The sequence below is a fragment of the Platalea leucorodia genome (assembly GCF_965183815.1).
Source record: "Platalea leucorodia genome assembly, chromosome: 12".
Taxonomy (NCBI): Eukaryota; Metazoa; Chordata; class Aves; order Pelecaniformes; family Threskiornithidae; genus Platalea; species Platalea leucorodia.
The window spans coordinates 6,094,972-6,109,220 of record NC_138834.1 but is presented as its reverse complement, the minus strand read 5'-3'; the positions used below and the strand labels follow the sequence as shown (position 1 = coordinate 6,109,220).

At 51.1% G+C, this 14,249-nt stretch overlaps 1 protein-coding gene across 4 annotated transcripts in view; it reads right to left on the bottom strand.

The window, feature by feature from the left end:
- Positions 1 to 14,249, bottom strand: part of NCOR2 (nuclear receptor corepressor 2) — a 257,131-nt gene that overhangs the window by 162,566 nt on the left and 80,316 nt on the right. For all 4 annotated transcript variants that reach the window (XM_082324898.1, XM_082324899.1, XM_082324900.1 and 1 more), the window contains exon 3: positions 4,147 to 4,274. In XM_082324898.1, coding sequence (XP_082181024.1) covers positions 4,147 to 4,274 — 128 coding nt within the window. The remainder of the gene's footprint in view (positions 1 to 4,146; positions 4,275 to 14,249) is intronic.

Here is a 14,249-nt window from a genome sequence, read left to right as displayed (position 1 = left end):
CCGAAAAAGGAGGATGGTCTCATGAACTGGGAAAATAATCTCCTACGAAAATAGTGACTCATCTTACTCTGGATAAAGGCGGAATATACTGCGTTAACATGCATACCGCTTATTTACAGCCATGTTTTCTGCCAGAGAAGCCATTATCCACCCCAGCATTCTTGTGTTAATACGGAATCTTGCTCTAAAATCGTAACGCTTATAAAAAGTCAGAAAAATCCAGTTCCTTGATTTTTCAGACCCCTCACCTCACTGGCACCTCCCATTTAACAGTCAACCCAGTTTTTCTCACGTCTTTTGCAGACCAAAATATATATAGAAGAGAAAAAAACCCTAATCTTTGTCACCTTGCCAGGACATTCCTCTGCAAGTATTCATGGTACGACTTGTACCAACAGCAGATCCTGAAATACTTCTCTTCGCTCCTGCAGTCCAGTTGGCACAGCCAACCGAACAAGCTAAGGGGAAGTCTGTGGATCCTTCCAAGAAAAAGCCTGCTACCAAGAAACCCATCAAGGAAAGCAGCACATCCCTGCAAAGACAGACAGAGCCAACTTTCCCTATAGCAACAGATTCAGAGTGGTTCAAGTTTTCCTTCTTTCTTCCAAGCCACAACTGCCGCACAGGGAGTTCGAGTCTCTACCCATCCACCAAGGGGTGATGGCAACTCTCAAGGCTGATGTACTTGGAGAAGGGCACTCTGCAACTTCCCAGCATCTCCTGCAGGACTGGGCTGCACGGGGTGGGAAGCAGGAGAAGCAGGAGGCACATCACCCCCGAGGGATGAGAGCCCACGATGGTGTGACACTTCAGGAACTGGCTCTCCCCATCCTGCCTGACCCACCAGGCTCAGCTGTGGGGACATCCAGCTGCCTGAGCCTGACATTCAATGAGCTGCTTCCTCAGGGAACCCCAAAATGTGGAACCATCTCAGCACCCCATTCCTTCCAACAAGTTACTGCTCAACAGCTTTTTGCCAACACCTGATTCACAATTAAAACACTGTGCCCATGGTGAAATGCTTCACCACTTGTTCCCTTTTCTCTGGACTATAACTAACCACCACCCTGATGGCTACAGCAAATCTGCAGCCACGAGAGACAGAAAACCTGCAAAGCTGTAGGAAGACCACCTAAGCAAGCCCACATGATTTCTACAAGATTTAAAGCATCCATGGGGTCAAGCCTCAAATACCATGTGCAAAGACAGCCTGCAGAGGCTTTAGAGATCTGCCCAAGGTGAAGGCAAAGCCAAAGCAGGGGACAACCCCCCTCAAAAAACTAACACAGAGTAAAGTGAATCCCTGTGGTTTCCAGGAGAGGTGGGCTGAGAGGAACTGGGACTGAGCAGCCCGAGGGCTGAACCACGCTCTCCAGCTGCAGGCACTGCTCTGGATCAGCGTGAGGCACAGCGATGGCAGGGCAGGGATGTCCATCTGGGAACATGCACAGGGCTTGATCTCCAGCGCTGCCAGTCTGCCACATTCCACTTGCACCAGACTCACAAATTGATTTCTTTAAGGAGGGGAGTGATCCTGGAAGAGCATCAGCCACCACAACCAACAGCAGACAGGCTGCTTCCTCTGAACACCCGAAGCAATGGGGGATTGGAAGGGTTCCCCTCCACCGACACTTACTTCAAGGGGAGGATTATCTCATGCCCACCACCACTACATGCCAGGTGGGGTATCAGGCAGGGAACCAAGGTGAGGGTCTTCCTTTCAGACACAGCACACCCCTGTGCTTCCCTCTATTTACCCCCCATGGCTGTGTTTGCCTTTGGTTCCTCCCTCCTCCCCAGCCCCTCACGGTGAGAGCCAGCTGCCTCTGCTCAAAACCATCAATCCCAGCCCAGGAACAAAGCCAAAGTGCTTACAGATGCGCCTGGCGTGAACCTGCCAAAGGGACTCAGCTGCAGAGATGGCTGCTTTCACCACCCTCCCTTGTCCAGGCTTTGCTCTGTACCAGGCAGAGCCAGAGCTATTTTTTGGGGTTGACATCAATGACCAACCCAACCTGCTCCAGAAGCTCCAAGGTCTTGGTCCCTGAGCACCCAAGGAACCCTCAGGTGAGCAACCAAACACCCAAAGGGCTCCATTACCACCACATCAGGTGCTGTTTTAGAGCAGATCCTCACACCAAAGATGAAAAAGCAAAGCCCCCATAGGATAGATTTTTAAGTGTAGTGCTTAAAGATGCAGAGAAACAGTAGTCGGCTTTGCAAAATGGACTAACATCTCTGCAGCCCCAACGCCACCCAGTCCGAATGACTTCAATAACTAATTACACCGCGTTGAAAATTTCTGCAGACCTCCCAGATGCCCAACAATTTTTTTTTAATGAGTCTATATCCCAGCATTCTGGCACAAGATGCCAACTGAGCTGAACTTAAGTGGTATTTTTAGCTTTATTACCCAGTATAATTTTTGCAAAAGTTCAATTTTTCAGATGATACAGGGAAAAGGGATGAAATGTAAGTTAGGTTTGTTACAAAAAAAGTTTCTTTTTATAGCATGCCAAAACTTCACCGTTCCGGTTGAAAGCAAAGTAACCACGATAAGCATTTGGATGTGTATTTAGACCTGACAACCTCGATTAACATTTACCCACATTCATGCGATTGTCAACACAAAAATAAGTTTGCGGACTTTGAAACATTTGTAAGCCAAAGTGAGATGCTTGGATGACCACACCGGATTAGGCATGTGGTGCAGCAGACACCAAGGCTTGCAGTTGGTTTTTTTTGTTATACGGAAGAACCAAGATACGCTTTGGGTTTTTTTTTAAATAGCATATTCAGACCTTGAAACCTTCATTTTACTGGAGAGAAGAACTGGTTCTCCATTTTGCAAACCGTAAGTAGTGTGAAAAACAAAACCAGGCACGAGCACGTTGCCGTGTCCTCTTTACCCATCTCCCCCAAATTTACCTGAATCTGACCCACTTCCAACTTAACCATGTTACTTTGTGCTAAGGAAGAAAAGCGCTGAGAAATCAAAGCAAGCCAAGGCAATGCAACACGTGGTGATAAATCACTAGTCATCAGAAGCAACATTACCCTCCGTACATGCAGGTGCCACAGGCACAACCCAAAAGAGCAGATGCCAAAGTAACTTTGGAGGCTGCTTTTTGCCTCCCAATTCTCATGGGTTTGGTCCTGCTGAGCACCAAGCCAAATCCCTCCCACTAGAAAAAGAGGGTCCTGTCTGCATCTATGCCCTTACGCATCCAGCACCCGGAGGTCTTTCTCCTCTCTCCTAACAATTACTATTTTAGAGAAACAGATGCATCTCTCTGACTCTGCACTGTTCTTATTCTTAGCCTGACACAGGAATAAGCATAAAAATAAAAAACTTTGCATAAATCTACTGTAGCAAGGCTCTTATTTCACTTCCAGGCCAGTTTTTTTCCAAAACCACTAAGCACCAAATGCAGAAGAGAAACTATGAGAGAGCAGCGTTTTGTGATGAGACAGAGAGTGAGAGTGATGGCCTTCAGAACAGATCAGCTCCTGTGGTTAAAGCATCTACAGCATTTCCAGCCACGCGGCGTTTGCTTCGGTCGCACCCAAAAACAGTGCCAGCCTCCCACGGGAGGCTACGAAAGCAATCGGCGACGCAGAGGGCTGCAAGGGGAGCAGACAGGAAAAAAGCAGCTCGGAGAAAGTTGCAAGGGGAATGCAGAAAGAGAAACAAAAACAATGAAAGCGGGGAGGAAGAGCAGCAGAAAAGGAAGCGGAGATGCACGGTGGAAATGAGCTCTTTTCACTCCTCCCTTCAGCCTTGGGAGCCACAGACCAAACCCAACCACATAGCTTTATTTTCTACATTGAAGACAGCTGACGCAACCAGTCACAGCAACATGTAGCTCCACAGAAGTGAGGGGGGTGGGTTTTTTTTGTTGTTTGGGGTTTTTAAGACATCTTTAAAATGCATGACAGTCGAAGGGAAGAAACCAGAGGGCAAAAGTGCCACTTGCATTAGCACAACGAAGCCAAGAGCGGCGCAGAGACTGAGCACACTCAGTAGCAATACACAACGTAACATCGCCCGGGTCTCAGAGCTCTCCTCGGCATCACAGCGCTGTGCAGGATACTCGGTACTGCAGTCGGGATGCCCGTGGCTCGGGGGAGGCAGGGAGCCGGTACCTTTCGTTGCCTGGCTGGAACTCGGAGAGCAAGGACGGCCTCCGCCGCTGCGGCTGCATGATAGACCCCGGCGGGAGGTGGGAAGCGAAATCCCTGGAATGATGCTGGTACTCCAACAGTGCGACGTCCTGCAGAAACAAACACAGAAGAGCTCATTAGGCTGGTGGCAGCTTTCAAGCAAGCAGTGAACCCCAGCAACTCAGAAGAAACCATATAGATACTCTTCCTTTGAAGCGCTGGGTGCCAGACCACACAGCTCAGTGCTTCCCACCCCCAAAAGGGTTCCCAGTAACCCCCAGTCCCGTACCGTGTTGGGATGGTAGCTCAGCCCCCAGTCCAACCTGCCTCCAGCCTTTTACTGGGGCTGCTCGCAGGCTGGCTCCTGATGTGGGACCCCAGTAAGCTCAACCTAGCCACCGAGCACGCACACAGGGATTTTTGGCATCCAAGCCGTCCTGATGACAACTTCAAATCCAAGAGGAAGAACAGGTAAGAAGAAAACGAAAAGTCATAGGATACTTTCAGCTTCGATAATCCACACAGCAGTATAAAGAAAAGAAAATTTAAAAAAAAAAAAAGAGAAATCATAAATATTATGTTGAGAGTGTCCCTTTAAACACAGCTCTCCTGGGCTGAGCTCAAGGGGTTTGAAAGGACAGTTTGCTACTTATTATGTGTACGTCCCTTTTGTTCCTTGACCCTTGGAGAGTACAGTACAGTATGTTCCTGATTTTAATTAAATAAGAAGCCCTCCTGCTCTGTGCCACAGACTGATTCCAGCAACAGTATTTTAGCAGCTACATTCAACTGCTATTTTTTATTTGCAGATAGATACTTGACCAGAAGACTAATCATCTAATTAACTAAGACCTTCAGCAATGGCATAGAAAGCCCTGCCACAGAATATCCCTGGTAACACTGACACACATTTATGTTAGAAGAACCAATCCCACCTGAGAGTCTATTTTGAACAGCTCTCAACTGGAACAAAAAGCTCCAACTCCGTCAAAAAGAAAAAAGAAATTTCAGAGTCTAAAAAAAAATAATCAATAAATAATACACCACATGCATGCAGTTGGGGGTGTGGGTGAGGGACTCAGCCCTAACAGCTGCAACAGAAATGATTTGATCTGCTGCAGTGAGGACCACCATGCTCCAGTGCTAGGGAAGCTGGAGAGGTGCCCCAGCAAGGTACATGGCGGGCAAAGAAAGGATTTAGAAGCTTAAAGAGCAATGACCTGCACCTAGAGACCCCTCTCCCAAGCTCTAAGTGAACAGAGCAGCCCAGCGCTGGATGCCACGCTCTCCTCCAGCCGGAGGAGAGTAGAAGGGAATATCAAAGCCCAACATCTTTGGCCACCAGAGGGTAAAACAAGATGCTTGCATAGTAGCTTTCTGGAAAGCCAGGAAGAAAAACAGAAATTGTAAGCACTCAGTGCAGGGGAGCCAAGAAAAGGAGATCCCCTACCCCACATTCAGCCTCTCTCGCACAAAAACTGAAAAGGCCAAATATCAGATGGAGGACAAGAGGGAATGGTGGTGTCTGACGGCCACCACTTCTCCTTGTGCCTAGAAAGGTGCACCAGTTTTTGCAATCAGGTTCATTTCCCTCCAGCACCAGGCAATAGCGCGGTGCTGCTCCTTTTCTGTTCTGACTGATCTTGGGCAACACCAGGAACCAGGGACCTCTGCCAGCCCCAAACTCTTGGTCTCCACCTCCAGCCTGGCCATGTCAGACCTCAGCCTCTTGGGCAAGGGGTGTCTTCAGATAGATTCTTATGACATAAGGAGGACATTACTGCGACAGCATCTACTCATCCTCATGGGGAAGTTGTACTTCTGCTGTAAATCCAGGTGTTAAGGGAAGATGCTACCCTGTGATGCTGCTTTTTCTTCATCCACACAGGAGGCCCTGGGGGGCTGTAGGACAGAATATGCCGTGGGTCCAACCACAGACGGGACAAACTCAGACATCTGAAGTGAAGGAGCCCCTTAGCTCTTACAGCCCCAGCCAAAGCAGAATCGCTGCCTACAACGAGCTTCCCCACATTCACACTCATCCTGGGTTTAACCAAAAAAAAAAAAAAAAAAAAAAAACAACAAACCAAAAAAAACCCAAAAAAACCACCGAACACAAAACCAAAGAAACCCAAAAAAAGAGTGATGCAGCTCCTAACATTCACCTACAAAACAAAACACACCATGCCTGGGAAGACACACCGAGAGGCCCACAAGCAGGCCTGTCACCTTCTGTGGGCGTATAAACAAGAATTACCCGTCTGGGAGGCTCGAAGGCTGTGCCCTTGAGAAAGAAGGAGGAAAAAAAAAAAAAAAAAAGGCTCTTGCATGTCCCAAGAACCATCTGTTTTTCCTTTTCCCCCTGCCCACACTCAGCTGAGTTTTGCCTTTTCCTCCTCTAACTCCTGTCAGAAAATTGCTGGTGGAGCTCAGAGCTTGCTGGCGTGGCCCGACGCGCTGGGGCCGTTAGCTCGGGGCCGGGATGGCAGACATGCCTCTCCGGCTTCCCCGCCGAGGGCAAGGCTGGCGAGCGCCAGCTCCTGCTTCTCCAGACATCGCCCAACTCACTCTCTGACCTACTCCGTTTTGCTCACATCAGCGTTTGGGTTTACCAGAAGAAAACATAACCTAGAAAATTAGTGAGGAAAATTAAAATTGACAAATTTCCATGCCCTGTGATGAACTGTCAAAGGAACTGCAGGAGACCTGGCAGGACACAGGCGGATTAATTGCTCAGAAAGTTACTACGATAAATTGCACTGTGAGCTATGACTGTTTTTCAAAATGCAAATGTCGGAAAGGTTCACAAGCTGCCTTCAGAAGAGGCTTCAAGTTTGCTTAGCAGAGTTTTAAAGACATATGCTAGGAGGCACCTTGCTGCCAGCGCCGCTGCACCTTCCACGTGCGGGTAGAGGCGAGGGGGCGACGTCCAGTGGGTGCCACATGAATTTCCCGCCACCGAAGCACACAGCACAAGCGTGATTTAGTCCCCATCCTGACCTAAAATTTCTAGCGCAGCCTTGGCACCTGCTCAAGGGCAGCTATAAGACACCTGAAATAAAACAACTAAAAAACTCTGCAGCCCCAAGCTACACATTGCTCCCTTTTCCCTCTCCATTGCTTTGCTGGTGTTTTGGTCAATCCTAAGTTTTTCTCATCCTCTTTCTCTCCTTGCATCTCTTCCTGCCCTCTGCAAATCTCTCCCACCCCCCCAAATCTGTTGATGTGTCGGAGCACCTTCTCCAGGGCCCTCAATTCTCCCATTGCCTCTGGTCGGGACTTTGTTCCTTTCATACCAACCTTCCTGTTGTTCCCACACAAATGTACATTGTGGAAGTTTTGCAGAATTTCATAGATTCGGTAAATGTCATGAAATAGAAATTAAGGAAGCAGAAAGACCATGGGTAGTCAGGGGCTCCAGCACATCAATAGATTTGGGGGGGTGGGAGGAGGGCTTGCAGAGGGTAGGAAGAGATGCAAAGAGAAGATGAGCAAGAAGTAGAATTGAGCACCTTTTCCACTTCTGTTGATGGAAATTAAGCTTCTTTACTCAGGCAAAGGAGGGGGAATATTTCCAAAACAAAACCAAAGCAAAGTAACCAAAATCACTTTTGGAAGTCTCAATGTCAAGACCTCGTTCTCCCAATAAAACAGCAGCTTCCCAAAATATAACCCCGGGTGAAAGGAACTGCGTCCCTTCTAACCATGTAGGCAGAGTATAAACAAACAGGCCAGCGTTCCCTCTCTCTAGACCGCACCATCGAGAGCCATAAACGGTTCGAGAACCGGCCCGGCGATGCTGAGGCCGAGCTGCCATGGCCAGGGTTACACCCTCGTGTCCCACACACACCTTGTGGCTCTCCGCCGGCCACAAGAGCAGAGCTTTATTCAGGCCAGACCCTGGGGCATCCATCCGCTCTGACAGAAGCGAATCCACACGATGCCATGGGAGCAGCCTCATAAGCTGTCAGAAAGCTTGTCAGAACTGGGGCAATACAGCCAACACAGAGGTCCCCCAAAACCTCTCAGAGCACTGGTGGGAGGATCCTGTCCTCCAGCACAGACGTTTAGTCCCCAGCGTCCCCCCGGCAGCTCTGCAGCACGACCCTGCTACGCACATCCTCGCTCTGGTGCCTCCTGCGACAACCCACCCGCCGATGCCCAGCCAACCCATGCTTCCCCGAGGGCAGCAGTGGGCCCAGGTCAGGAGCAGGCTTGGAAAACTGTGGAAGTCACCCAGCCAGGAGAGGAAGGTTTGGATGTCAAGCCGCTCCCAGTGACAGGGATCCAAGTGCAGGGAAGAGGCTGGGTCGTCTCCATCTTCCAGTCCCAGAAACGCTTTGCTGTCTTTGTCCTTCACAAGCCACCTGGTATTACACCATGCTGGGCAGCTGCCCTGGCCCAGACCATCAGCCTTGCATGCAAGAAACAGACTCTTCAAAACCAGCAAGCCACATCTCCAAAGCTTAGGGTGAAGCCAGCTAACTAAAATCAGAAAAACGACAAGGAAAAACTACATTTTTCAGCTTCAAACTATGCACCTGCGCTAGCTCCTGAGCACATCACCCAAATGAAATCAAATCAGGGAGCAAGCTCTGCAGGGCTGAGGCAGCTCAGCCTCATGGTGCACTGCCCCAGCCCCAAGCGACCCACTGAGAAGGGGCTGCACGCTGCCGTAAGCAGAAGGGACACGTAGCAGCGATGTGGGGCTGCGCGGCTGCTACTTAGGAGGCAGGCGATGGGGGGCACAGACAAACAGCTGCTGGTACCATCACCAGAACTGCAGCTCCTCATAGCAGAAGATTTCTGGTGCCCACAGCATAGCCTGCGCTGCAATTCAGCAGTCAGTTGGAGCCACAAGTACCCAGGGGCAGACTTCAGCATCCCACGTGAATGCTGCAAACCCCCGGCCTTTACACAGGGGTCTGATTCCCTCTCCCCTACATCAAATGTGTTTCAATCAAAGCCTGACATGAGTGATGCTGAAGACAGACCTCACGACCGCTGCCTGCTGCGGCAATTGGTGGGGAAGGGTCTTGCAGGGAACACGACTGAAATGCAGCCACTTTCTGCCTCCACAATGCCAGAAACCTGCCCTGATGAGAGCTGGCTCCAGCAGGTCCTTCTGGGCAGCCCCTGGCCCCACACCACAAAAAGCAGCTGGCTGGGCTGAGCCAGCACTAGCAGCATCACCAAAGAGGGACAGACACCGAGAGTGCCTACAGTGCCATAAATCACTCTGGCAAAGCAATACAGCACAAGGCCAAGGTTTAGATAAATAAAATACTAAGGAGCCCAAAGCAGCCTCGTTAAAATACACTTCTTCAGGCAGCAGACTGAAGAGGTACTTGGGCCCAGCCAGAGGCGCCAAAAGCATCCTTCGCTGCCAGTGAGGAAGGCTGGACACGTCCGCGCTGCCCCTGCCTGGGGTGCGGGGAGGGGGAGCGGTGAAGGCACTCCCAGTCTCGAGGTCTTTTTGTGTTATTACTCGATTCGGGAGCACTGAGAGCGTTGTCTCCCTCCCCTTCCTTGAAGATCCTCTGACCCTAAATAACCTATCAGGCTCATTTAGATATGCTAATCAAACTGTCTAAAGCCAGGAGACTAAATGCAATATTACAGAAGAGCCCTCGGCAACACAAAAACAGAGACAGCCCACAAAAGGAAAAGAAGAAAAGCTTCCCCCCGCCTTTTTTTAAAATTTTTTAAAGCTTTCGGCCTGCTGTCTTACCTACCATAAGGTCTCCAGCGAAATCTTCTGTGCTGTCCCCTGACCTCAGGATAACCCACACACTAAACTAATAATTGCACACAGCCGCGCAGCCTTTCTGCCTCTCTCGCTTTCTGTTTTGAACGCATGCACTTGCTGGTGCGCTTCATTTCTCCTTCCCCTTCCTTGCAGCTGCCTGGGTCTGGGCTGCCTGACCTCCAACGAGGAGGAAGAAAGGGGGGTTTGAAAGCGATGCTGGAAGCACCCCCAGGCGCTGACCCGCAGCACACAGAGCCAGACAACGCTACGCCATGGCAGCTCTGACCCTGCCCTCCCAGCTCCAGCGTAGAGCACATCCATACGGACAAGGCATCTACCGATTGCTCCATCCAGGCAGCATTCCCGCAGCTGCAAGAATTAGCCCCAAGGAGAAGACCCTGGAGACACAAGGCCTGCAGAAAGGAAGCCTGGAGCTGGTCTTGCAACAGAAAGGCAAACTGCTCCTCCTCTCTTCCTCCCACCAGCAGAAAAACAAGTGCAAACGCCCACTGCTTCTGGCTTCCTTGGAAAACAGCTCTGGAGCAAACCTGTGGAGACCTAGAGCACAGCCAGACAAGCACCTGCAGCACAGCTCGAGCAGCCCAAAGCATCAAGATCCCTCCTCCACTGCTTACCACGTCTTCAGCAGAGAAAGCAACCAGGAGCTCCCCGCCGAGTTTCGGTGCAAAGACAGCTTCGCTTGAAAACCACCAGCTCTTGTTTTGCAGTGACGCTGAGGAGGAGCAGTCCCAGGGTCAGTCACCACATCCGCCAGCTGGGCCAGCTCCCCAGCGGAGGGTGGCACTCACGCCAGCAGCTGCCTCTAATCACGGCATCAGGCACAGGCAGCGCCTCACCTGCGGAGCTCCCTGGGCACAGGAGCCCTCGCCCAGCCATGAGCCACTGCCCTGCACTGTCCTCATCACCTTTCGCAGGCAGGCAAACAGGCCAGGGCACTGCACACGCTCATCCAGGAGCAAATCCCAGCTTCTCGCTGCCTCCACCAAGGATTAGGTTGTGGGCTGTTCGTTACAAGCTCGCCCAGCGTTGTATTGTGAACAAGTTTTATTTCTTAATGATGTACTATTTCTGCTGAAGCACTCCCAAGCGTTTAGCCTAAACGAGGCCGATTAATAATGGCATGGTCCGAATAGTGAGCAAAACACAATGCCAAAGCATCCCTATTGATTTCACTATTTATAAATTGTCCCTTATCTAAATTCAGAAGAGGATGCCTGGCCCATTCCTGCTGCTCGTGAGCAGCACATGTGCCATTCTGGGAACTCCTCTGAAGCACAGGGGAATTGATGGGTGAGGGCAGCGAGGCCGGTGCCCCCCCAAACCGTGGCACTGGTGGCACGCAGAGCCAGAGCTGGGCACTTTACAGCTGCTGCCCTGGCACATCCCCCACTCCCCTCGTCCCCCCAGCAACATCCCGCTGGCTCTGCGGGATCTGGGGACCTTGCTCTACCCCATGCCTCACCTTCATCCCGGGTGTCCTGGTTTCCGCTGGTATTTCCCAAGAGGAGAGGTGAGAGCGGCTGCAGACAGCACTGCCCAGAGCAGCACCTGCGCTGGCCCCATGCTCCATCCCTCTCCTCCTCCTGCTTTTCTGCTGGTGTTTTCCCAAATCAGAGAATGCCCTGCACTTCTGATGCCCAGAGCTATTCCTTACACAAGGAGGACGGCCAGAGGGGACACACAAGTCAGAGTGGCCCAACACGGTGGCCAAGACTTGACCACACAGCCTCGGACTGCAAAGCCACCCTGTCCCCCAGGGAAGCACACGGCAGGTTGAGATTCCCACACCCCCAGGAGCACACAGCCAGCACGGAGCAGCGTATCCTGACTTGAAACTTGCAAGGGCCTCGGACCATCCAGCAATTAATTTGTGCAATAAGCTGCTGCTTGAGCCCCTTGATGTGACCCTGGCTGCAGCAGGAGGCTGGGCTAGCAATCGGTGCCACCCGCGAGCCAGGCAGACCAGCTCTCCAGTCCAAGGTGGGGTGGCCAAAGCAGCACAGCCACCGCTCCAGTGGCTTTGCCAGAGACAGGGGATGGCCCCCACCCTGCACACCCTGAACTTTGAAAAAAGAAGTTGCTTTAAATCTCCTTCTGTCAGCAGCGAGCATGACCTATTTTAGCAATAAAAGGAAAAGCTCTCTGGTGCCTGGATACCCCTTGGCACTGGCAGCACAGCAGTTGCTCATCAGACCGAGAAATACACTTTTTAGCCTTTGCCTGGAGAAAATAATTTTTCCCAAAGCCGATTCAGGTAAGAGGAAGGTTTGGGAGGAACCAGGGTCGTAGCAGAGCCATCACTGCTGGCCCATCACCCTTAGCCTCCCCAGAAAAGAGAAGCCATCCTCTGCTACTGAAAACCTCCACTGGAGTGCAAAGGAGGTGGTTATTGATCAAAGCAGGTTGTCCACAAGTACACTGCCGTCTGCCCAGCTTCCTCCCCAGAACCCCGGGAGGAGCTCACTGAAGATTTAAGAAAAAAAAAAAAAAAAAAAAAAAGAGCAAAAAACTCACAAGCAACAACCCCTCCACAATCAGCTCTCCTGTTGAAGATAAGGTCAGTAATAAAAACCTGGCTGAATGCATGCATTTTTATCTTGCCTACGGGGATGCAAGATGTGCTGAAAAGACAAATGCCCTTATTGTTCCGACACAGTCTCATTGCCATCCATCTCTCAGAAGCTGCTGACTTGGCCTTTTGTTTTAGGAGGTGACCACACTGCGCGTGGCCCCTTCTTGGAAGGCATTGATTTCTGCTGCCATCCCTGCACTGAGGCCACGTCTGCTGCCAGCACCATTAACGTCTGTACCAGCTGCGCAGTAATGCATCCTTCCCGGCGCCCTCTCCCCCACCTCTCCAGCAAACCAGGGCTGTCAGCGGTGTTTAGCTGTCCCATCTGAATATGCCATTCATGGAGAAGAAGTCACGTCTCGGTGGGGGCAGCTCTCAGCTGTTGTGGCTTCCCAGTCATCTGACCGGTGCCTGGTGCTGGAGCCGGCCGCCAGCGCTCTCCCCAGCAGCCAGAGGCGCCCGCAGAGCAGCAGCACATCCATTACAGTGCTGCTTTTCAGTCTCTCTCCATCACAAGACTTTTGTCCCAGTCGCATCCAGGCGCCTTTGAGCCGGGAATGACCCGCTTGCCCTTCCTCCATTCCCCACGCCTGGTGCTCCGCTTCCTGAAGGCACTTGTGGTCACAAACACCCACGCGGGGCGAGCAGCTCTCTTCACACAACAAACCCAAAACTTCCATCTTAAAAGCACTAGGTCATTTTGCTCATCATCCCATCTCTTCTGCAGCATAGCCCCCCGACCATCTCCCACACAACACCCATAGCCCATCCGCAGGTCCATGTCGGACCCTTTTGCCCTTCCACGTCCCACACACAGCTCTCTCCTACTCTTAGTAAATCCTTCAGGTCAAAGAACCTGACTTTGCTCAGTATTTGGAATAAATGTGGTGACAGTGACAACCAGCAAAAGCCCCCAGTCTTGCAGAAGGTGTCTCCCAGGGCTGGTGGAGCAATGCGGGCAGTCAGGCTAGGAGTGCAGGCAAAGCCTTTACGTCTCCAAAAGTGGCTTTAGCGGGTCTTTACCTTTGCGAAACCACATATATAGCAGAAGTTTTTTCTGCCCCTGTGGATTTACGATCTTGAGATCAACCAAAAGTAAAGCATCACGCTCTGCATCGAATCACATCCAAAAAGTAGATTAGGGAGCAACCATAGAAGTTTACAGTAGCTTGAAGAAAAAGAACTGTTTTGGATAAAGGCTGTATCCTAGGGAAAATGAGCTTTAAATACAAACTACTGTAAGCCAACTCCTTCTTCCTGGCAGTGGGAGAGAGAGCCCAGGGCAGGGAATTAGGTGTCCTGTTCCTTCACCTCCATGTTCTCCCAGTCCCACAGCAGAGAGCCAATTTCCCCAAATCCACCGCTGAGCTGCTCAGAACTCATGCAATCCTTCACTGGCAACCTCAAGGTGCTTCCAGAGAGATCGTGCCGAGTTCTCGTGAGAGACCCGATCAGAGTCGGTATTTCCAAGGTACGTTTTTGATTTCCAAGACATTCCTTAAAACGTTAGCTGGAGCCCAGCGGCAGAACTCAGGATGCAAATCTCTGGCACGAACCGCCCCCCCGCTCAGCTGCGCAGCTGGTAGCAGGAGGCTTTTCTTTGCGCTCGGAGGTGGTTGGAGAAGGCTCTTCGCAGCCTGGGGGACTGAAGCATTTGGCACCGTAAACTCTTCCGTTCTGCAAGCTCCTGGAGCAGCGACACAGACTCGCATTTTGCTTCCAGCAGATAAAAGTGTGAATAAC